Source organism: Phaseolus vulgaris, chromosome 9 (assembly GCF_000499845.2).
Source record: "Phaseolus vulgaris cultivar G19833 chromosome 9, P. vulgaris v2.0, whole genome shotgun sequence".
NCBI lineage: Eukaryota > Viridiplantae > Streptophyta > Magnoliopsida > Fabales > Fabaceae > Phaseolus > Phaseolus vulgaris.
Genome location: NC_023751.2, coordinates 14,619,428 through 14,640,937, shown reverse-complemented (window position 1 = coordinate 14,640,937; position 21,510 = coordinate 14,619,428). Strand labels below are relative to the sequence as shown.

The following is a 21,510-nucleotide window of genomic DNA, read 5'->3' as shown; positions in this document are numbered from 1 at the left end:
ATAAGAAACTCAAATTGAATGAATCAATAATTGATTAAAAATATTAATATATTTTAGAATTTAAAAATAACGTATTTTAGAATAAAAAATTAATAGAAAAATATTCAAACAAATATAATACTAAAAAATTAAATAAAAACTGACATCTTGTACTTCATAACTGAATCTGAAAAGAAAAATAGAAGAATTTAAGAATTACTATTGTAAAGATGAAAGTAGCATTATGTTAGTCACAATAATCTACCTCGGAATGTATCAAAAGCCTGATATATACATATAACATTGTTCACAATTACAATTAAAAACAAAATACGTAATCAATCAAAAATCAAAACATTAGATATTTTAAAAAATTAACTAATATACAAACTGTTCTAGTTAATCTTAACTAAAACATTTAATTTTAATTTAGTAAAAAATAGTGATTTTCAACTTAATTGTTTTACCTTTTCAATCGGACTCTCTTTTCTTATAATGAATAATGTCCTTTTTTTCCCTCACAATCTGATATTGTTTCTAATTATATTAAAAAATTATCACTATCTCCTGCATATCCAATTAATTTGTAAAATCATTTGTTCCTTAGCAAGAAATAAATAATTTTTTTCACTATTTTCACAGCATAAAAAATATTTTACTATATAATTATATTTCGTCCATTATCTCATGAAAATATACACGATTATGTATAACAATAAAAATAAAGTGAGTGTATAATATGTAAGGATTTAGAATAACTCACAAATATATTTGTTTATTTCAAGAACAATTGAGATTACTTAGCCTACAAAGTACAATTTCATTTGTTTAAATCTAACTCACCACAAAAAAAAAAAAAACTATATATGAGAGAGCAAGATTACTTAGATCCATTGATTTAATATTTTACCCGACCAAGATTTATTTATTTTTAAAGAAAAGAAAATAAATGTCAACGTAATATCTAAATCTTGATTAATTCAATTTGAGTTGAAGAAATTGAAATATAAAAAAATTGAAGGTAATAAATTGAAATATATAAAGCTATAAAATGAAATATAAAAAGAAATTAAGATATTCAAGGATAGTTTTTTCAAAATGAAGGACATTTGCACAGCAAGTTACAGGTCCCACCATTTTCTTTCTGCACTCGCTTATATTCGCCTGTATCCGTGTGCATTTTACGATTTATGTGTCACCTTGATTATTTGATTTCAACCGAGTACAGGTTGTCGGCAATACGAAAACGGAAAATAAAAATCCTCGCATATTCAAATGTGCATATAAGATGTAATTAGAATTAGCTTTCAAGTCTTATTATTTTTAGGGTTAGAAAATTAACGTTTTTTTGCTAATAAAAAATGTTTTATATGTATTTACAAATTAAATTATTTAACTAAAGATTTAATTTAAGTTTAATGATTAGAATTCGATTTCGTCAATAAGTGGTAACGTGGTAAAACCATTTTTCTTAATGCAAAAAATCATCTCTGATCAATTTAATTATTTGCTATACGAGTATTTCGAAAATAATTTATCAAAACTAAATGACTATTATTTTATTATTATTATTAGGTAAGATAATATTCATAATCAATCAAATGAGATATCATCTTCACCTTTCCAGTTTTATCAATGGCAACTGCCAAGTAACTGGCACAGCTAAACTATTTTTTAATGATAATTACAATTTATTTGATTACAATAAAAAATACCATAATGTCTTGTCACATTTTTAAACATATAATTTCTGGATTAGAATTGAAGACAAAGTTGTTGTCCTTTTTTTTGTGAATTAAAAATAGTAATTTGTGGAATTGGTAGGGAGGTGGTACTGTTCCTAATACTGAATACCGTGACCGGTGAGGAAGATTTAAGGAAGGTGTTAACAAATTAGAAAGGAACTTAATTTTAACGTTTTTCTCAGAGGCTTGGCTTTTCGGTGGTTACAAGAATCCTGCACCCACCACACACCTCGCTTTGTTGTGTGGCGTCTTGCTCTATTGTAAAGCAACGCAAAGATTAAGATCTGGTTGGGAAATTGGTGTGGAAGAGTACGGATCTCGCAGTTTCTTTGGTCCATCGGGGCATAGTTTGTTTTTGCGATGGGTTGGAGATACAAGGCTGGCTTGTTCCTCATAGGAACTGTTGTTGTCATTTGGGTTACCTCCGCTGAAGTTACCCAGGTACGAAAGTAAAGCAATTTTGTTCTTATGTTTTTTTTTATGGGATTCCTACTTACTATCATTGATTCCTAGGCTATGATTATTTAGAAATAGTTGAATACCGATCACACAATCAAAACAGGGTGCAAAGTAATGTTTGACTTGATTTGACATGATGTTCCTAACCTCCGCAATCCTGGGGTAGTGTTTTTTTTTTTTGGTTATATAATGAGATACAAGATCTGAACATGAGCGGCTAAAGTGCGTGCTTGTATCTTTGCGGGCACTTGAGCTGCATGCAAATGGACTTCGAATTTTTCGGTTTTGGATCCCATTTCAACCCTTCTAATCTAACACACTTGGTACCACTTGAGTTACAGCTCTTCTGTAAGGATCAGCCTTTTTATCATTTCACGCTATGAAGCATTTCAAACTTTATAATTCAATCATGTAATCCCACGGTTGGGTATATTTGGGTAAACTTCTTTGTAAATGCTATTAGGATTACAAAAAATAAGAAGGAAAGATGAAGTAAAACTTTTCAGAAATTAAAACTAACTTATGCATTAGTTAAAAACCATCTATTTTAGACAAACTAATATGAAAAAGAATTATAAAGAATCTCTTATGAAGAAGTAAATTTTAGTTTATGATGAAGTTCATTTCATTTTCATTTTTTATTTTTTTCTTCTAGAAGTTAAGATCATCCAAACAGACCCTATGTCCTTTTGATGAAGTGGAACAATTACTAGTATATCAAACCTGAAAACATTTGGTCATCATGGTTTTGAGTAAGTTAGAGTTGCAGCCCCGTAGCATACAATGTCTCCTTGGTTATTTGGGAGAGGGTTGGGTTTGCATTTCCAATCATAACATGTGCCCACAGGTGGAGACTATTGGTTGATGATTTATATTTGTATCCTATTAATACTCTTGCAACAAAACTTATGATTCATTAACTGCACATGGGGAGATTGTATTTTTTCCTAATACCCCTGTAGTTTTAATCCTGCTTAAGGGGTATCTTAGTATCTATTTATCTATTTAATGTTACATTATCATGAAACAATTTCAGCCACAGTTTTATACCTGTGAATAATTTTCTGTGCAAAATCTTTCTCAACAGGATATTTTTACAGATTATAAGCAGCCATTTGCAGTGACATATCTTGGAGCTTCTCTTATGGTAGTTTACCTCCCAATAGCATTCATTAAGGACTGGTTCTGTAACTTGCTTAAATCCCGCTCCTCTAAAAGTGGTAAAAATGCAGAGTGCATGGATGAGTTTTCTGTCAGGATTAACTCTCCTCTCAAAAGCAATGGAGTGCAGACAAACTTTGAACTAGAACTGGGGAGTGTGATTCGCAAAGATAGTGATTTAGACCTTTCAACACTTTCAGAAGTAAAGCCATTGGTAGCTAAATATAATGACAATACTAATGTGCTAAAGGTGGAGAAAGAACTTACTGCGAAGGAAATTGCTGCTTATGGGTTTTACATTGCACCTATCTGGTTTATAACAGAGGTAACTGCAGAGTGATATCACTATTCTGTTTTGTTGTTAAGAAGAACAAAAATTGAATTATTCTCTGTCCTAAGAGGAGGCTGTGAGATTGAGTTGACAAGATGTGACATTATATTAAAATCATATCGGTTAAAGTAGTAGATGTTTCCTTTCACTATAACTCTTAGAAGATGTTATATGATTTATACTAGCAATGCAAGACACAAACACACCACCTTTTATAATCTCTTTGTGCCAGTGATCTTTCTTGTTGATAAGTTGATATTGCATAAACAGATTTTTTACACCATACTTGTAGATCAATGCATACATATATTCTATACACTAGGAAAAACTTCAGCACACCTGACCCCTTCATCACTCTGGATAGATAATTCATATATAGCACCTAAGTCTAAGTTCACTTGTCCTTGAGTTAGTTATATGCCTTGCCATATTAATCATATTGGTAGAATAAGATGTTTCCATGCTTCTCATACTTAAACATTTGTATGTTTTTGGGAACAGTATTTGATTGATTCTATGGAACTTTTTTTCAACATGTCTTTCTTCATTTTATACTTTTTATTCCTCTTCTCTGCCTTGATGTTTCTCAATTGTGAATGCTGAGCTTTGTTGTTTATTCTGCTGTTTCTATGACAACTTTAGGGAAGTGGCAGTGGTGCTTTATTGATTATTTTCTGTTGCTTTCAGTATCTATCAAATGCTGCCCTTGCACGAACAAGTGTTGCAAGTACAACAGTATTATCATCAACTTCAGGACTTTTCACACTTTTCATTGGTGCATTTATGGGTCAAGACTCTTTAAATGTAGCAAAAGTAGTTGCTGTCTTAGTCAGCATGGCTGGGGTTGTTATGACAACAATGGGGAAAACCTGGGCTGCTGATGAATCGCAATTAAGTGATGGGTAAGCTTTTTTTTTATCCTTTTAATGGTCAACTCACATTTAACAGATGTTCTAGTTTTAGCTCAACAGTGGCTAGTGGGTGAAATTAATGCATAATGTAGTGGGAGCTAGTCCACATTCATCCTACTTTATAATCTTGCCCTCCTCTCTTTCATATAACACCAGATGAGGAAAAAATAAACATTACACTGAATTGCATGAAATTAAATTTTTCATCTTTTTGTTGAAGAACTTGTTTAAACCTTGGTTACCTATTCTTTGCTTTCATATAATACGAGATTAGGAAAAAAAAGAAAAATTGCACTGAATTGCATGAAATTAAAATTTCCATTATTTGTTAAAGAACTTGTTAAGATCTTGGTTACCTATTCTCTGCTTTCAAATTTGACAGCAATTTATATTTTGACCCTCTCCATTCCTCCAAACAAAATGACGCTTAAAGAAATCATTGTTGAATGTTGATGAAGCTTTCATAGTATTTTGGCTGAACTTTATTGCAGGTGTTTTAAACTGCTCCATATCTTTACACAAACTCCACCTGCAACTAAGGGTATATTCATTGCTGGGGTCATAAGTTTAAGACCTGGGTCTTATCAGATCATTCCATTTAAGAGTTTAAAGAAATATTTTTAAACTAAATTTTTTTTATCTTCAAAGTAACTCTTCTTCTAACAAGTTCAAAGAAATATATTTTTAAAGTGGAGTCTTATAAAACACTTATGTTGGAATAAAAGTTACCATGATGTCTTGTAGGGTCAGAAAGTAAATTAAGATCTCATACAATAATCTTACAATAGAGATTATCTAAACTAGGCTGCTCCAGAGAGTCCTATGACCTTACTCATTTAAAGTCTGATTTGGCCTAGCCTATTTAAGAAAATGACCAGAGTTGGGCTTCTAAAAATGCCTATTAAATAAATAGGCTAGGCCCAAACTGGTAAAAAAACTTATTAATTATAATAAAAGTTAATATATATATATATATTATAATTTTATATTTAATATTTAATAAATTAAAATCTCATATCATAAATAAAATAATTATTTAGAATGAAGAATGGATTATCAAAACTCATTAAGTTTGCATTTTATGATTAGACCAATTGACATTCTTAACTTGTTGGCATATTTAAAATTTGGCTTGTAGTAATATAGAGAAGACCTCCAAATAGATTAATAGGTTAGACCTTAATATTTTTATAACAGGTCATGCCTATTTATGTAAAGCCTAGGTTGGCCTGACTATTCTCACACCTATGTCTGAATTTTTTTTTGTCATTATGATGTTGAGTAAACTCCTTAAAATTGGAATTAATAAGAGAAGAGAACATTGGCTGTAACTGAAAAGAAAAATTCTTTTTCTTGTCCATTCTCAGTCAATATGAAAAACTTAAAGTTCCTATGTAAATGTGACCTCATAGGGTTGGAAAGGGCAGCCCATTTGTAGATGGCAGGGGTATCTAACTGAACTCTAGTTCAAATTTAAAAAATTGAAAAGAAATAATGTGATTGGTGAACACAAAATCCTAAGGGTTAGTATTATGTTACTAAGTCATGTCAGCCTCAAAATTCTGCTTAATAATCACTAGCTGCATGATCTTTTTAGTGGCTTGTATAAGAACGTTATTGGCTACCTTTACAAATAGAAAACTTTATAGTACAATACAAAATATTATTACTCATATCTTCAACTCTGATTCTATTATTTACTCGTAATTATATGAAAGTTATAGAGTAACTTAAAAAATCCCCATAAATCATTCATGTCAAAATGACAGGAAAATCATTGAGGTAAAAAATATAATTTCAGCTGATCTTTCTTTGTCCTGCTTTGTATTTATTAGAAATATATCTTTCTGTGTATGTTCGTTGATGTATGTGTCAAGGATGGGACTGAAAAGATCCTATGAAGTGATAAAAAAATAAAGATAATTATTTAAATTATATGGCACAACTTTAGGGAGTAAAGTTCTTGTTTTTTCATGACATTTCCATTATCCTAGGATGCTGTCATCAGGACTGTTCTTAAACTGAGACTGAGTCTTATAAGTAAATATATTATTACACCTTGTTCTTTGTAATGCTTTATTTGGGACATTGACAGTTTATTTTTGTGCTCAGCAATGGAAAGCACTCTTTGGTTGGCGATCTTTTTGGAATTCTCTCAGCTATGTCATATGGCCTATTTACAGGTTAAGCAATATCCCGACTGTTCTGTTTTTAATCAGATAATTTCGATAGGTCATGATCATTTCTTGAATCATTACTACTGCAGTTCTTCTCAAGAAATTTTCCGGAGAAGGAGAAAGAGTTGATGTGCAAAAGCTGTTTGGGTATATCGGATTGTTTACCCTAGTAGCACTGTGGTGGCTTGGTAAGTTTTTGCTTATTAATGTTTTTGCAGTTACTCATGAATAGCACACTACTTTATGCTCTCATTTATATGTTGAGCATGAAAGACTATAAATTGCTGCACTAAAAGATTGCTAATTTTCTTCTATACTTCCCTCAGTCTGGCCATTGATGGCCTTAGGAATTGAACCCAAATTCAGCATTCCCCACTCTGCTAAACTGGACGAAGTGGTTCTTGCAAATGGATTTATTGGAAGCGTACTCTCAGACTACTTCTGGTACATGAAAAGCCTACTTTCAAATTTATCGATTCAAATCCTTGTAATTACTCAATATCTTAGCTATTGTTTCATCTATCCAGGGCACTTTGCGTTGTATGGACTACTCCCCTGGTGGCCACTTTGGGGATGTCACTCACCATTCCTCTCGCTATGGTGGCTGACATGGTAATTCATGGTCGACATTACTCAGCTGTATACATTCTTGGCTCAGCTCAGGTATTATCTCTAAAGATATCAACTACTTGATCTTTTTTAGCTGGTACCTGTGGGAGGATTTTGGTTTCTATTTAGCCAAATGATAAAAAAAAAGATCCATTTGCCTCTTGGTGTCATGATGATCCTTGCAGTTTAATATCTGTTCAGATAGTTTATATTTGCTTCCCTGCTTGTTTGTTTGGACATGTCTATATTCATGAGGGGTTGGTGGGGGCATGTTTGTGGGGGATTGCCTGCTGTTGTTCTCGTCTTTCACAAATTCTTGTGGATAGCATATTGTTAAATTCTATCATGCTTATGAGTTATGTTGCTTGGCAAGTAACTTCAGAAAATGGATTTCATCAAGTATACCCCATTTTCATCTCCAATTTTGGCACGCATTGTCATGTCAGTTCCTGCACTGAAAAAGCAAACATGAATACAAGTCCTTAACCTTTGTTTTTGTTGTCAGACAATTGTGTCCTCCGATTTGTCCAACAATAAAAGTCCCGAAACATAAGACCTTTGTTAGGAACTAATTTGACTGACAAAATAGACATGAGACATATTTTGCACTTTTCTTATTTTATTTTAAGGACTAATATGATGACCCATGCCAAGGTTAGGGACCAAGTAGGAATGAAAATGACGGGTTTCCTCGGATTTCGTGAATGGCTTTTGATCACAACATTGTGATTTGGTTTAGTATATGGATGGATTAACTTATTTTGTTGTGATCAAAATGTTACTAAAAGAGCTTCTAAAAAAAGGCAATTTTCTTCCAAAATTAATCAAACTGAACACCTATTAATGATGGTTGCGTTGATCGACATATACGAGTGATAATTATTATTTATGTTTTACCTTATGCATGCTAACTCTTGTGTGTCATTCTGGTTTCCGCTATAAAAGTAAACATGTAATAGGAATTTTTCTCCACCAATGTTCTAACTACTGACTGATGGAGACAAATCATTATCAGCAATTTGTTCACATATTAATGCTGGAATTGGTTTGGAATTGAGCTGCAGGTATTTGCAGGCTTTGTTATAGCTAATCTTTCAGACCGGTTGACGAAGAAGTTGGGATTGTAGCATATTGTTTCTCTGTTAATTTTTTTCCATAGTTGATTCTTTGTTCGGTCCATCATCCCTCCATTGTTCTGATAGGATGCTGTACCACGAGACAATGTATATCATAAATCAATGCGCTGAATGGTGCTGTAATTTTTTGTGTATATGATTCTAGAGTGAAGTTCATGTTCTATATAACATTATAGGTTGGCCTAATGTAATGAAGCCTTTTTTTACATTTGTGTATGCAATTTTTTTCTCCATCTAAATATTTGTTTTGGAAATTTTATTGTTGAAATGGAATTTTGTATAAAATGCTTAAATTTATGAGATTATATAATAAGAAAAATTAATGTTAACGACTCATTTAATAATCATGGACTGTAAACGTTCTGTCTTGACGACTGTTCTTAAATCTGAGGTAATATAAAAAGTTTACAAAAAAAGAGAGGAAATTTTCCAATTAAATTATCGTATTAAAAATATTCATAGATATTTAATGGCCTAAACAATATAAAAAAAGGTATTAAATTTGCATTTTATTTCATGTATACGTGATATTTAAGAAATAATAACTCATTAAGATCGACCCAACTATAAGAGATTTAGGTAGTTTGGTCTAAACGCACAAGTTTAAATATTATTATTGCCTTTGAATACAAAATAAAAATAAAAATCCGAAACAAAGTTAAGAAGTGTTTTATTATCGATGGTTTACTTTAATGAAGTAAGAAAATATGAATTTATATACTTTTTTTTTAAAGAAATAGTGAAATAATAACCGATAATGGTAATCATTTTTGTATATAATCTAATAAGAATATTTAGTTATATATATATATATATTCTAATAATATATAATTCTTTTAATAATTATATAAACATGATTGATTTTGTTTTAGGGATATCATAAAACTTGAATTGATATAAAAAATATTTTTTTGATTAATGATGATGAAAAAAATAAAGAGAATATAAAATTATTAAACTCTTGAAATAATGAGTAAATGCTAAATGTACATTTTTTACACTAGATGGTATCCCAATTTTTCAATAAATTTAAATGATGCCATTTATTTTTATAATAAGATGAAAGTATGAAACAATTAACTAGTGAAAAAAATTGAGTTTTTATTTATTTATTTAATTTGATCGTAGTAAAATATTCAATTAAGTTTTTAACTAATGTGACATTTTTCATTAGTTAAAATTATTATTATTATTTATTTGTTCAGATTTTTTTAGTTTTTTAATTGTTACATTTTTAAAATCGAGATATTTTAAAATAAAGAAATACTAAAAATAAAAATTTAATTACAAAATAATTTAGTGTTATTTTTCTTTTCTTGCCTGATCTGAAGTGATAGATCGCGAGAGAGTGCTTTGGTGCGGGTTGAACTTCGAAGTTAACAGTTGAAATAGGAAAAAAAAACAGTGTTTTGGTGTCTTTGAGAAAACAAAGGTTTAGATCACTTCTGAAATTCTGCCATGGCTTCCACCAGATCACTCATTCTTTTTCTATTAATTCAATTTTGCTTCTCACTTCTACCCTTCTCATTCGCCCAATCCCCTGCCACCGGGTATCAATTCCCTAATTCCTAAACCCTAATTTCGCTTTGTTTTCTGCTTTCTATTAACCCTTATTTTAACGAATCTATTTCTCCAGGTCCACCGAAGGTTACACTATTTATGGTCGAGTGAAGATCCCCAGTACGTTCTTGCTTGTACTTCGTTTTTTATTAACTATATAATTTAAATCCTGATTATTGCTTACTGTGTAGTTCGTTAAATTTTTTATGAACAAAAAAGTATTGAACTTCGATCTGTGAACGAAGCGTGTGGTTGCTTTGATGTCTAAGGCTAAGTTAACAGGCTAATGCACAATAGGATACTATAGGTTGTGCTGTGTCATCAAGATTAATTTTGAATAGTTGTTGGGAATGTAGTGGTACTTGGGTGATCACTCAGTTCATGCTGTTCACATGAATTTACCTGCATTATATTGCTCAAAAGTTATCTGGTTCAAAATTCTTACCTGGTTATTTCATTCTTCCGCCCTCTCCAACATTTTTTTCCTTGCACATAATGATTTTTTTTTTAAATAGAACTTGTGAATTCACAGATAAATACACCTCATTTTACTTGACAACAAATATTCTCTTGTTAGGATGTGATTTCATGTGGCAAGACTATGAAAAAACAAATTTGAATCAAGAATATGGGTGGGTTTAAAGCTTGTTGGTTGCTCTCGTCAGTTACTTAGATGAACTTTATCCGGGCAATTGAAATAGGAAGATGGAGTTCTGAACCGGTTACTGTGTGTTGTCATTGGATGGTGTTTAGTTTAGCCTGTATTTAGGGAAGCTGATGGTTTAGTTACCAGGCGGTTGAAAATTGAAATGGGAAAATTTGACAGTTTATTATCCTTTATGCATTCCTTCTATTTGTTGCGTATCTATCTTCTGACTTTGTATAGGTTTGCTATAGCCTACACGTTTTGTTGCATTGTTAAATTGGTAAATATTTATGACAGGTGTGGGAACAAAAGATTATATTCTTCCAGGAAAAATTTCAAACGTCAAAGTCATACTCAATGGTGGTCAAAGAGTTACTTTTCTGAGGCCTGATGGATATTTCTCATTGTATCCTTTTGATTTACAACATAATTCCCACTTCTGTTTAATTTGCATGATGAATGCTTTTGGGATATTAAACCCTATTTAATTTTATTTCTCCTCATTTTCTTGTTCTTGATTTTGTGAAGTTATTGTAGTTAATGCTGGCAACTCATGTTAAGACATGATCTAATTCCTTAACGTGTTCTTTAAGCCACAATGTTCCTGCAGGGACACATCTAATTGAAGTGGCTGCAATTGGCTATTTCTTTTCTCCGGTGAATACTCAACCTGATAATTACATCTCGATCCTTTTCCCCAAATATATATATATATATATATATATATTCAATGTATGATCATTTATTAAATTGTTGTGTTCATTAAAAAAAGGTACGAGTTGATGTTAGTGCTAGACACCATGGCAAAATTCAGGCAGCACTGACAGAGAATAGGAGGGGACTTAGTGAGTTTGTCTTAGAGCCATTAAAGGATGAACAATATTACGAGGTTGGTTTAGACTGCAAAGTTCCTGTTTGTGTTTCCCAGTTCCCCTTCCCGTTCCTTCAAATTATCATCTGAATGTTTGCATGATGTTATCTTGTCTTGCTACAGGTTAGGGAGCCATTCTCTATTATGTCCATTGTGAAAAGTCCAATGGGTCTGATGGTTGGATTTATGCTAATTGTTGTCTTCCTCATGCCCAAATTGATGGAGAACATGGGTATGCTTCTAAAAACTTATCTGCTTACTTTTTTCATTTTCCGAGTCTCTTTTTTGCATGTCTCTTTATGGATGTACTTGCTTTGTATGGGTGAAATGTTTGATTTCCTTCTGGAGAAGTTTGGGACTAATCCTATCTCAGCGGCTATTACTGTTGCTTGGCATCGTCAAAATATCAAAATCAAGTTGAAATATCTGAAGCTCCTTCTATCTTTCTCCCTGTCTTCATCCTTGAAGAAAAATTTTCTCCCCTGATTTTCTTGTATTACTGAGTCATAACTGAATACTTTGCAATGTTCCACCGGTATGCTATCTTACGTTAATACATCGTGTGCATATTAAAAAGTTTGAGCTATGAATTATGCTTCTCCCTTTTTGGGCTTCTACTAATTTTTTCTTGCATGGTTATCAAACTTAACGAGTTTATCAGAAAAAACTTTTTAACTAATCATTAACTTCCTGTCGGTCAAAATCCAGATTAAATGGGGAAAATTTTGAAAATCTTGAACTTCGAAAATCTTGTTCAACTTTACTTTTGATGTTGTGACTTGCTTTACTTGTTTCGTAGGCAATCTGCCGAATGGTAGTTTTTTCATGTTGTATGGACCTAAAAACCAGGATATTGTGCTACTTCTTGCATAAATTATGCTGATGGCCTCATTGTATTTCTGTGGAAACAGATCCAGAAGAAATGAGGCGTGCACAAGAAGAAATGAGAAATCAAGGAGTTCCATCGTTAGCAAGCTTGTTACCTGGTGCCGCAAGAAGTAACTAGGTGTACGAGTAATGGAAACTGGTGACCAAGTTGGTTGCCTCAAGCACAAGCTGAAGAAATATGACTTATTTTTCTCATAACAAATTGGTACTGAGAAATCTTTTGATTGTTTATGTTGTGGATTAGCTAAAATTTGAAATTTCTGATAGTGGTTTCTCAGGAGTAGGGTTCTACGTAACTCTTCCCTCTTTCTTGCCAATGTTGATAACCATTCAGTAATATTTAGCTATTTTGGTTTACTTGTAGAAGATCTGAATTTCCACTTTTGGTCGTTTTCTTGAAAAAAATTGATTTATAATCTGTTTTTTGCTGTATTGCTCTAGTTAATTTTCTTCTTCAATGTATGTTTTGCCTTCTTTTTTTGTCATTCCTTTGGCAATTTGATTTCGAAATATTGGATTTGATAGTCAGGAGGAGAATATGAACAATTGGGTCATGTTTTGTATACTCTCTAGAAATTTAGATTGATAATTGAAAGAGTAAGAGTGGGTTTAGGATGTATATAAAAATTAAATTATTTTAGTAATTATTCTTACACCAAAATAGTCATATCGTTTATAATTTATAGAAACTTTTTTTAATTCATCGAAACGTTTGTCAAGGATAAGCTATAATGGGGCTAACTGTTAGTGGTTTATACATTTAATTGTGATTGATAGTAATTGTATTAATCTTGTTGAGGTCTAAACTGATCATAAAAAATCTTGTGAAAACTAACTTGATGAAAAAATATTTTAAAAAATTAAAATGGAGATAAAATAGTTTAAAGTGTAGACAAGATTAAATAAATATTGTCAAAATTAATACAACATTACATTTACTAAATCATGAGTAAATTTTATCAATTTAATTAATTTGAAATTTCTCATAAATTGGATTGATTGTAAACTATTCAATTAAACTTGAATAATTGATATTTTATCTCCTAACTTTATTTCAATATTTATAAAATTCGGACACTTCTCTTAAATGGTGTGTCTGTCTTTGACACACGTTTCAGACACTGAGATCGTATGACACTTATCAGTGAAGTGTCTAATTCAAAAAATATTTGTTGAATTTCTGACAATTCTAGCACGGATCTAATACAATTTTATTGTATAAATTTTTATTATGATTATAAAAAGAAGGAACAAATCATTTTGAACCAGTCATGAAAAACATTTTTCTGTTAAAATAACTTAAACATACTTAGTGCATATAAATTTTTATTTTTAATTTATATAATTCATAATTATATAGTATATCATGTCCTACATTTTAGAAAATATATATCCGTATCCGTGTCGTATCAATATTCGTGTAAAGATCTAAAAAATAACCTTAGAGTAGAAGTGATATATTTTAAATGACACATTATTAAAATTAAAAGAACATATAAATAGAATATTCAGAGTTATTCAAGTTTCATTTTAAAAGAACCACCATCCCTCTAAAAGTTTCCCTTTTCCTTTCCTTTCCCTTCTCTTTAAGATTCTGACCTCCTTGTTGACGATCGAAGTACGCTATTAGACTCCTGGTAACGAAGACTACAAGACTGCAAGATTAGAATCTCTAATAAGAGTAAGTTCATTTTTATTCCTTTTCCCTTGCCTCTCCTTCTCTCTATGATTCTGACAATCGGAGTCTGCCAATTAGACTCCTAACAGTGAACTCTCAAAGATTGTCCGATCAAAATCTTAGATAGAGTAAGTTCTTTTTTACCCTTTTCTTTGAGTCAAATTTTGAACTTGATAGTGTTGTCTCTACATAGGCTTTGCATGTGACTCAATTAGTTTCAGGGTTAATCTTTGTTAACTCAGGGTCCTAGTTATATAGTTAGATTTTTCACAGGACTTTGTGGTGTAGGTTAATTACCTTTAAGTTTTTGGTAGATTTGGAGCTCTTAGTGAGCATTCAGGTAAGGGAAACTAGTTTTATTTTTTTCAATAAAACTATAGGTTAGAAGATTTGGATGTGCGGATGACGTGGTCACTAGTTCCAATTTTTGCTTGCAGGATTGTCTCTTTTAAGAGTAAAGTAAAATACTAACGGAAGTGGTTGATTTTGAATATTATATATATTCATTTTAAGGTGAATAAATTATTGAAAAGTGTTTGTGATTGAGAATTTAAAGTGTTTGAATGGTGATATAAATGAGTTGAATTGTTTTTGAATAGTTGTTGAATTACTTAAAATGTGATGTTTGATGAGAATTGGTTGTTTGATGTTAGATGATGAATGATTTAGAGAGCATATATTTGGAACTTAGTTATGTGTTTAAGTGAATTTTGAGATATATTTTGATTGTTTACAAAGTTTAAAATATGATGTGATTGGTGCATTGATGTGTTAAATGATGTATGTAATGAGGTGAAAGTGTAATCAAAACATAATATTTTCAGGAAAGAAAATACCATGTTAAGAATGTTATTAGGGTGTATTGATTTGTGAGTGTCCTAAGACTATCCTGACTCTACTGATATAATGGAATCACATAGATTTATTCAGTTGGTGAGAGTCGAAGGAGGTCCATTTGGCTGAATCTGAGGTTTGAAAGAACTGATCATCAGATCAAATGGATTTACCTTATCATATGAGATGATGAGACATTGAGATGATTATGTGCATGACTGTTTGGATTCATAGTGAGTAGTATAACATGTGTAGGTCTTTGGATGCTAATTTCAATACACGAGTCTTCCGAAAATAAAGTCAGGTGTTTGTGTATGTTAGTCAGTAGAAACATGAAATATGATAAGAGTAATGTGGATGATGAACGTGATAGACACTTGATGAAATTGTAATATTGATGATTTATGTTTGATATTTAAAGTTTTATTTTTGAACTTTTAAAAATAGCTAACTTATCCCGTGCTTTGTTTTGTATTTGTTTTCTTTAATTTGTGATGATCGTGTTAATTAACGTGTAATATATATATATATATATATATATATATTAATATATATATATTTTTTTTTTAATTTCAGATATTCTAAAAGTTACCAAGCATCCCTTAAGAGAAGAAAGAAACAGAAAACATAAAAATTAGAAAAATGGTATTTTTAATTATTTCTAAAGTATACAAATCATTAAATTTTTAAGCAATACTTTAAATAAATTTTTTATACTAAATCATGGTTAAAATAAGAAGAAATATCCAATAAACTTTAAAAAAAATTCCTTCTAAATTCTCTTTCCCTTCTAAGTTCATACCCTATGAATAAATCAATAAACGACAACCTTAAAGCATGAACTCGTCCGAGTGAACTCCGTAACTGCAAGCTGATTGTTGATAACAGATAACAGAGAGACGCCATAAGAGAAGCTGCAAAATGGGTACTGTCTCTCTTCTTAAGTGCTACAGACCCTTCTTCTCTACGCTTTTTCCTCGCTCCGCTCCATCCACACCCCACGCCGCCATCTTCAGGACGAAGAATCCGCAGTCCTTCTGCACCGGCTCATCTCCGCCGTTGACGGCGGTGAAGGAATGCGGCGAATCCGACGCCGAGGGTCTCACCCTGAAGAAATCCGCGCCGGAGGTGTGGCTGCACAACACCATGAGTAAAACGAAGCAACTCTTCAAACCCAAAGTGGAATCCAAAGTGGGAATGTACGTATGCGGCGTCACCGCCTACGATCTCAGCCATATTGGACATGCACGCGTCTATATCAATTTCGACCTTCTTTACAGGTTTCTCTCTTCTCTTCGCACACGCTTAATTCAATCGTACTCTCCTTTTCTATTTGGTACTAATTGGTTTTCTCTGCTTGGCAATTAGGCAGATACTTTAAGCATTTGGGATTTGAAGTCTGTTATGTTCGCAATTTTACTGACGTTGATGACAAGGTCAGTGAGTGAGTGTCTATTTCCTGTTTTTGCACCTCCTTGCTACTTTCTCATTAAAAAGTCAATTTGTATGATTCTTTGTTATCTCATGTCTCATATCTTCATAATACAACAATTGGCGCCCTTGAGGCAATTTTATTCGTTATTTAGTAAGCATCTTTCAGCTTATTGCTTGGCTCTTGTTTTAATAGCTCAAAGTCTGTCCTTTGCTTTCATTAGGTCAAGGTGTTAAGCTTTTCGCTTGTTGAAAATATTAATAACTAGACAGCTAGAGAAGAGATGAAAATCTTCAAGATGATATGTTTGCAACTAAGCCTGAATTTGCTCTTAGTAGAGGATGGTAATGAGGTGGGTGGGGAATTTTTCATGGGTTTGAACTAGGTCTTGTTATGGTCAACTTCTTTTCATAATTACGTATAGGAAAAGTAAATAAGAAGGTAAATGAATTGGGTTTCTCTCAAAAGTTAAAATCAACTTACGTATCTTAGCTTTTGGAGAAGTTAAATGAGATAGCTTCTACAAAAGTTAACTACGTAGAAATGATTTTAACTCATCAGAGAATCTCAATTTATTTTACCTTTTTCATTTTCTTGTCATACAAGCACGTATACAGAAGTTTATCCAAACAAAACCTTTTACGTGACTCTTGGCCATTCACTTCTTAGTTGTTACCCTATAAATAGTAGTTCTGAATCATTTAGAGTTTAGACCTTAAGAACTTGTGGACAAGTTTTGAATTTTGATTATATCCATTTGTTAAGTTCCCACTGTTTTTTAATTGGTATTACAGGATCTTAGTCTGCACTTTTCAATATGTAGATAATTGCTAGAGCAAAAGAGTTAGAAGAAGATCCAATCAGTTTGAGCCGGCGCTATTGTGAAGAGTTCTGTCGAGACATGATAACTCTGAATTGTCTGCCTCCTTCTGTGGAACCAAAGGTCTCGGAGCACATGCCCCAAATCATTGATATGATTGAGAAGGTACTGATGCTCACCATTTACTGTGGGCATTAAAATGGACACTAGAAGATAGACAAATTTTGGACTGTTTATTCATATTCCATTTCTACACAAGCTTACTTAGATACATTATTGGTAGATGAAATGCTTCTCTTCATAGTTCATTATAAAACTCTATTTTTGTTTATCTTCTTAAGAAATACAATGTTGATTTGCTTCATTATTGATCAGTTAACATGCTTCTTGACAGATTCTTAATAATGGGTATGCCTACATTGTTGACGGGGATGTATACTTTCATGTAGAAAAATTTCCTGAATATGGGAAACTATCTAGTCGAGATCTAGAAGATAATCGTGCTGGTGAGAGGGTTGCAGTTGATACAAGGAAGAAAAATCCTGCTGATTTTGCTCTGTGGAAGGTATAATATATCAGTGACAATTGACAAATGAGGATAATATGTTCTGTCAAATATGTTGATATCCTATATATTACAAATCAATGATTATTAAATTCTTCAATCTTAATTTAGTTTGAAACTTATTGTGGATTTTCAATGCTATTTTGCAGTCTGCAAAGCCAGGGGAGCCATTTTGGGAAAGTCCCTGGGGCCCTGGAAGACCTGGGTGGCATATTGAATGCAGTGCCATGAGTGCAGTTTATCTTGGTTACTCTTTTGACATCCACGGTGGAGGAATTGATCTTGTGTTTCCTCACCATGAGAATGAAATTGCTCAGAGTTGTGCTGCATGTAAGAAAAGTGATATAAGCATATGGATGCACAATGGTTTTGTTACCATTGATTCTGTGAAGATGTCAAAATCTTTGGGAAATTTTTTCACAATACGTCAGGTGAATCATCCCTGATGGTTTAAACTTATCCTACTTATTAAGTCTATCGTCATTTTTATTAGACAAACTATTTAGTCTATGGTCAAGGACCTACAATTTCTATTTGTTGATTAGTTACCATTCAAAGGGTTACATTATGATGCCATAAACATTGTTTTATCAGGTTATAGACATTTACCATCCACTGGCTTTGAGATATTTTTTGATGAGTGCCCATTATCGATCTCCTGTTAATTACTCAAATATACAACTTGAAAGTGCTTCAGACCGTATCTTTTATATATATGAGGTATTACTTTCTTTAGGAATTATTTTATTTCTCCTTGCTATGTGTGCTTATCAATCTGTACAGTTTGCACACTTCATCTTCTATGCATTTTCCCCATGGGTATTCTTAAATAGGCTTGCTTCTTTATTATGTCAGCATGTATGTTGTGTGGACTATCTTGAATGTGTCGTGTGCTTGCAGACATTATACGAATGTGAAAGCTTCTTGAATCAGCACGATCAGACAATTAGAAAGGATTCCACCCCACCAGATACATTGAATATTATTGATAAGTTCCATGATGTTTTTCTGACCTCAATGTCGGATGATCTTCACACTCCAGTTGTATTGGCTGGAATGTCTGATCCCTTAAAGTCAATCAATGATTTGCTGCATACGCGTAAGGTATGACATTTTCTCGTTTATAGCCGAAGTTATTATGTAATTATAGTTTAGTATTGATTTTAAATGAGGTCAAGGTTTGGAAATGAATAACTTTAACATTAATTAATTCATCTTATTGTTGTTGTACAATTTTGGTTTTAGTTTAATGTCAGTCTATCGAACCTCTGGTTTTGGTCATACTTGTACTTGTATCTAGTAATCAATCGTGCTTCAAGCAAACCTATATTTCAAGTTGTTTACTTGCTAAGTGTTACATGATGCCAATAACTTAACCTTTGCAAAGGTTGAATAAAAGGATTTTGTGCAGATCTCTTCATGGTTTTCGATCTCTAGATGTGGTCTCTAATTAATTGTGTTGTTTCAGAGTTTCTGTGCCAGAAATGCATCTTCCAAATTTTATCTTGGGGATGATATTATTTAATGCTTGGCACATCAGCAAATAAAGTATATGGGTTAAATGCTGTTTATAACATTCCAAGTTCATAATCATGCAGGGGAAAAAACAAAAATTTCGAATAGAGTCACTTGCAGCTTTGGAGAAGAGCATCGGGGATGTCCTTACTGTTTTAGGACTAATGCCTGCAAGTTACTCTGAGGTATGAATACATTTAACCGATTGCTTTCTGTCTCTGTTTTCTAATTTTTTTTTTTTTGCATGCGAGGTATGACATCATACCCTCCCAACATTTTATTGGGAGTACAAATCACTAATTTATGTGTACTTAACGGAAATTCCATTGATTAGAAGTTTTGATTCCTTTATCGTTTATCTTTCTGGGGTCTAATTGTTATTTTTGAACTCTTTTAACAATCTTTTTTTACTGGTTATATTCTTTCTGATCTATACACTGAATCCTCTCATTTTTTCTTTCTAAATCTTTAATTCCCATTCAATTCCGGCATAGTGTTTAAGTGGAGGTTTTTTATGGGCATTCTTTTGTCTGCTTTATTGGCCATCGGATTCAGTATTGAGACTAATCCAACAGGCAATGATACTTCCACCCAGTCTGAAGCTGCTATAACAATGGACTGCTACAAAATTCTCCTTAATGACTCTGTATATTGTTATAAAACATTTATGTTTTATATGATACCTACAGTGAGCTTGCAAAAATCCAGTGGTAAATCTAATGGTGTGAAATATGAATAGGTTTGAGATGTTGTTTCTCTGGTATCTGTTTGCATAACATAATTCATATTATTCTGCCAAATGCTCAATATTTCTTGTTTCTAATCATTGTTGCATGCTGCAGGTTCTGCAGCAGCTTAAGGAAAAAGCTTTAAAGCGTGCAAACTTGACAGAAGAGAAAGTGTTGCAGAAAATTGAAGAACGGGCTGCTGCTAGAATAGAAAAGGAGTATGCTAAATCGGATGCAATTAGGAAGGATTTGGCTATTCTTGGTATTACTCTTATGGACAGTCCAAATGGCACAACTTGGAGGCCTACCATTCCTCTTCCACTTCAAGAGCTGCTCTAGTCGAGATACTTAGTTTCACTTCTTCATCCTATCCAAAGCAAAACCAAGAAATGTATATGGAAATTAATTGTAAGGGATGCCACTGCTGTATGAAGCTATCAACTGCTCACTATGATAAAGGGTACCCTTCTTAATTCATGGTGCCTTAAAAATATGGATCTGCTACTCAGTATGTTGTCTTGGTGACCAATATTGAATTAATTATTTTTTATTTATCGGGCTTTTAACCCTAGAATATTCTTCATTCATAGTTGCAACATTTTCATATTAGTATTGAAATAATTTATCGCAGTATCACTGGAGTAAGTACCCTTTTGGCTTCATATTGAGAAAGCCTTTTGTGGTGACAAGGAGTTTTCAGTTTTTTTTTTCATTCTTGATCTTTGTTTGTGCTAATAATGAAATGGATCCCTAGATCACAAGAAAACCGTTGTATAGAAGAAAGAAATATAGATAATGACTCATTTTTTTTGTTTAATTAAAGAGAACAAAAAAAAGTCGTCTTTGGAAAATGAAAGCTTTAAAAAATATATATCTTCCATTCAAATTTTTATTTTCTCTCCATTCTAGAGTGTATTTTGGTGCCAGTGAGAAGTGAAATACTAGTCATCTTAAATAACACTACAAAACAGAATCGATGAAATACTTGTCTTAATTTTTGTGGGACAATCAGGTTTAGGGTAACTCATATTTTTCGTGAAGGGAATGCGTGTGCTGATAAGTTGGCTAATTTAAGATTTATTCATAGAGAATAATTTCATTGGTATAATAGACTCCCAACTAGTCTGTTCTTAGAATTCTTTATGAATAGGTATAATCTACTTATGTATCGTTTGTGTTAATATATGGATTTTGGTCTAGTCCCCCCATATTTTTGTATTTTCTTTTTTTTTTCTTTTTTTTAATAATATTTTTTTTTTCATATGATGGCAGATGATTGTTGTTACTTGAAGTGTCAGCTTAGGTGAGATGTCAAGCTGCATAGTGATGCCTAACACGAAAACTTTATAAAAAAAAATAACACTACAAAAAAATTATTAACTAAAAATTAATTTTACATATCAAAATAATTAATTATTACTTGATTAAATTAGAGACTATTTTTTTAAATTAAAAAAATTATTGA

At 32.0% G+C, this 21,510-nt stretch overlaps 3 protein-coding genes across 10 annotated transcripts; all 3 read left to right on the top strand.

The window, feature by feature from the left end:
• The first annotated feature begins 1,700 nt into the window (after window positions 1-1,700).
• Window positions 1,701-8,747, top strand: LOC137820949 (uncharacterized vacuolar membrane protein YML018C). Of its 2 annotated transcripts, XM_068625303.1 has the most exons (9): window positions 1,759-2,165; window positions 3,271-3,330; window positions 3,416-3,669; window positions 4,363-4,577; window positions 6,699-6,769; window positions 6,853-6,951; window positions 7,090-7,207; window positions 7,291-7,426; window positions 8,437-8,747. In XM_068625303.1, the coding sequence occupies exons 3-9, from the start codon at window positions 3,421-3,423 to the stop codon at window positions 8,497-8,499; spliced, it is 951 nt and encodes a 316-aa protein (XP_068481404.1). In that variant the 5' UTR covers window positions 1,759-2,165; window positions 3,271-3,330; window positions 3,416-3,420; the 3' UTR covers window positions 8,500-8,747. The 2 variants fall into 2 exon arrangements, with proteins under 2 accessions (XP_068481402.1, XP_068481404.1); XM_068625301.1 differs by having other exon boundaries at window positions 1,701-2,165; window positions 3,271-3,669.
• A 1,066-nt stretch (window positions 8,748-9,813) lies between these two features.
• On the top strand, window positions 9,814-12,905 carry LOC137821301 (ER membrane protein complex subunit 7 homolog). The gene is made up of 7 exons (XM_068625819.1): window positions 9,814-10,058; window positions 10,145-10,188; window positions 11,012-11,120; window positions 11,308-11,371; window positions 11,487-11,603; window positions 11,709-11,817; window positions 12,497-12,905. The coding sequence occupies exons 1-7, from the start codon at window positions 9,967-9,969 to the stop codon at window positions 12,589-12,591; spliced, it is 630 nt and encodes a 209-aa protein (XP_068481920.1). The 5' UTR covers window positions 9,814-9,966; the 3' UTR covers window positions 12,592-12,905.
• A 2,872-nt stretch (window positions 12,906-15,777) lies between these two features.
• LOC137821322 (cysteine--tRNA ligase, chloroplastic/mitochondrial) lies at window positions 15,778-20,599 on the top strand. 7 transcript variants are annotated; one of them, XM_068625857.1, is made up of 9 exons: window positions 15,778-16,265; window positions 16,358-16,421; window positions 17,241-17,402; window positions 17,632-17,802; window positions 17,952-18,233; window positions 18,397-18,522; window positions 18,703-18,906; window positions 19,401-19,502; window positions 20,160-20,599. In XM_068625857.1, the coding sequence occupies exons 1-9, from the start codon at window positions 15,907-15,909 to the stop codon at window positions 20,382-20,384; spliced, it is 1,695 nt and encodes a 564-aa protein (XP_068481958.1). In that variant the 5' UTR covers window positions 15,778-15,906; the 3' UTR covers window positions 20,385-20,599. The 7 variants fall into 7 exon arrangements, with proteins under 7 accessions (XP_068481958.1, XP_068481960.1, XP_068481961.1 ...); XM_068625859.1 differs by having other exon boundaries at window positions 15,805-16,265; window positions 16,354-16,421; XM_068625860.1 differs by having other exon boundaries at window positions 15,825-16,265; window positions 17,212-17,402.
• The last annotated feature ends 911 nt before the right edge of the window (window positions 20,600-21,510 follow it).

Coding starts and splice junctions, on each gene's coding strand:
- LOC137821322 (XM_068625857.1), top strand. CDS start 15,907: ATGGGTACTGTCTCTCTTCTTAAGTGCTACAGACCCTTCTTCTCTACG. Junction 16,266..16,357: donor AATTTCGACCTTCTTTACAG/GTTTCTCTCTTC, acceptor GCAATTAGGCAG/ATACTTTAAGCATTTGGGAT. Junction 18,907..19,400: donor ATTTGCTGCATACGCGTAAG/GTATGACATTTT, acceptor ATAATCATGCAG/GGGAAAAAACAAAAATTTCG.
- LOC137820949 (XM_068625301.1), top strand. CDS start 2,085: ATGGGTTGGAGATACAAGGCTGGCTTGTTCCTCATAGGAACTGTTGTT. Junction 3,670..4,362: donor CTATCTGGTTTATAACAGAG/GTAACTGCAGAG, acceptor TGTTGCTTTCAG/TATCTATCAAATGCTGCCCT. Junction 4,578..6,698: donor GAATCGCAATTAAGTGATGG/GTAAGCTTTTTT, acceptor TTTTGTGCTCAG/CAATGGAAAGCACTCTTTGG.
- LOC137821301 (XM_068625819.1), top strand. CDS start 9,967: ATGGCTTCCACCAGATCACTCATTCTTTTTCTATTAATTCAATTTTGC. Junction 11,372..11,486: donor TTGGCTATTTCTTTTCTCCG/GTGAATACTCAA, acceptor CATTAAAAAAAG/GTACGAGTTGATGTTAGTGC. Junction 11,818..12,496: donor CAAATTGATGGAGAACATGG/GTATGCTTCTAA, acceptor CTGTGGAAACAG/ATCCAGAAGAAATGAGGCGT.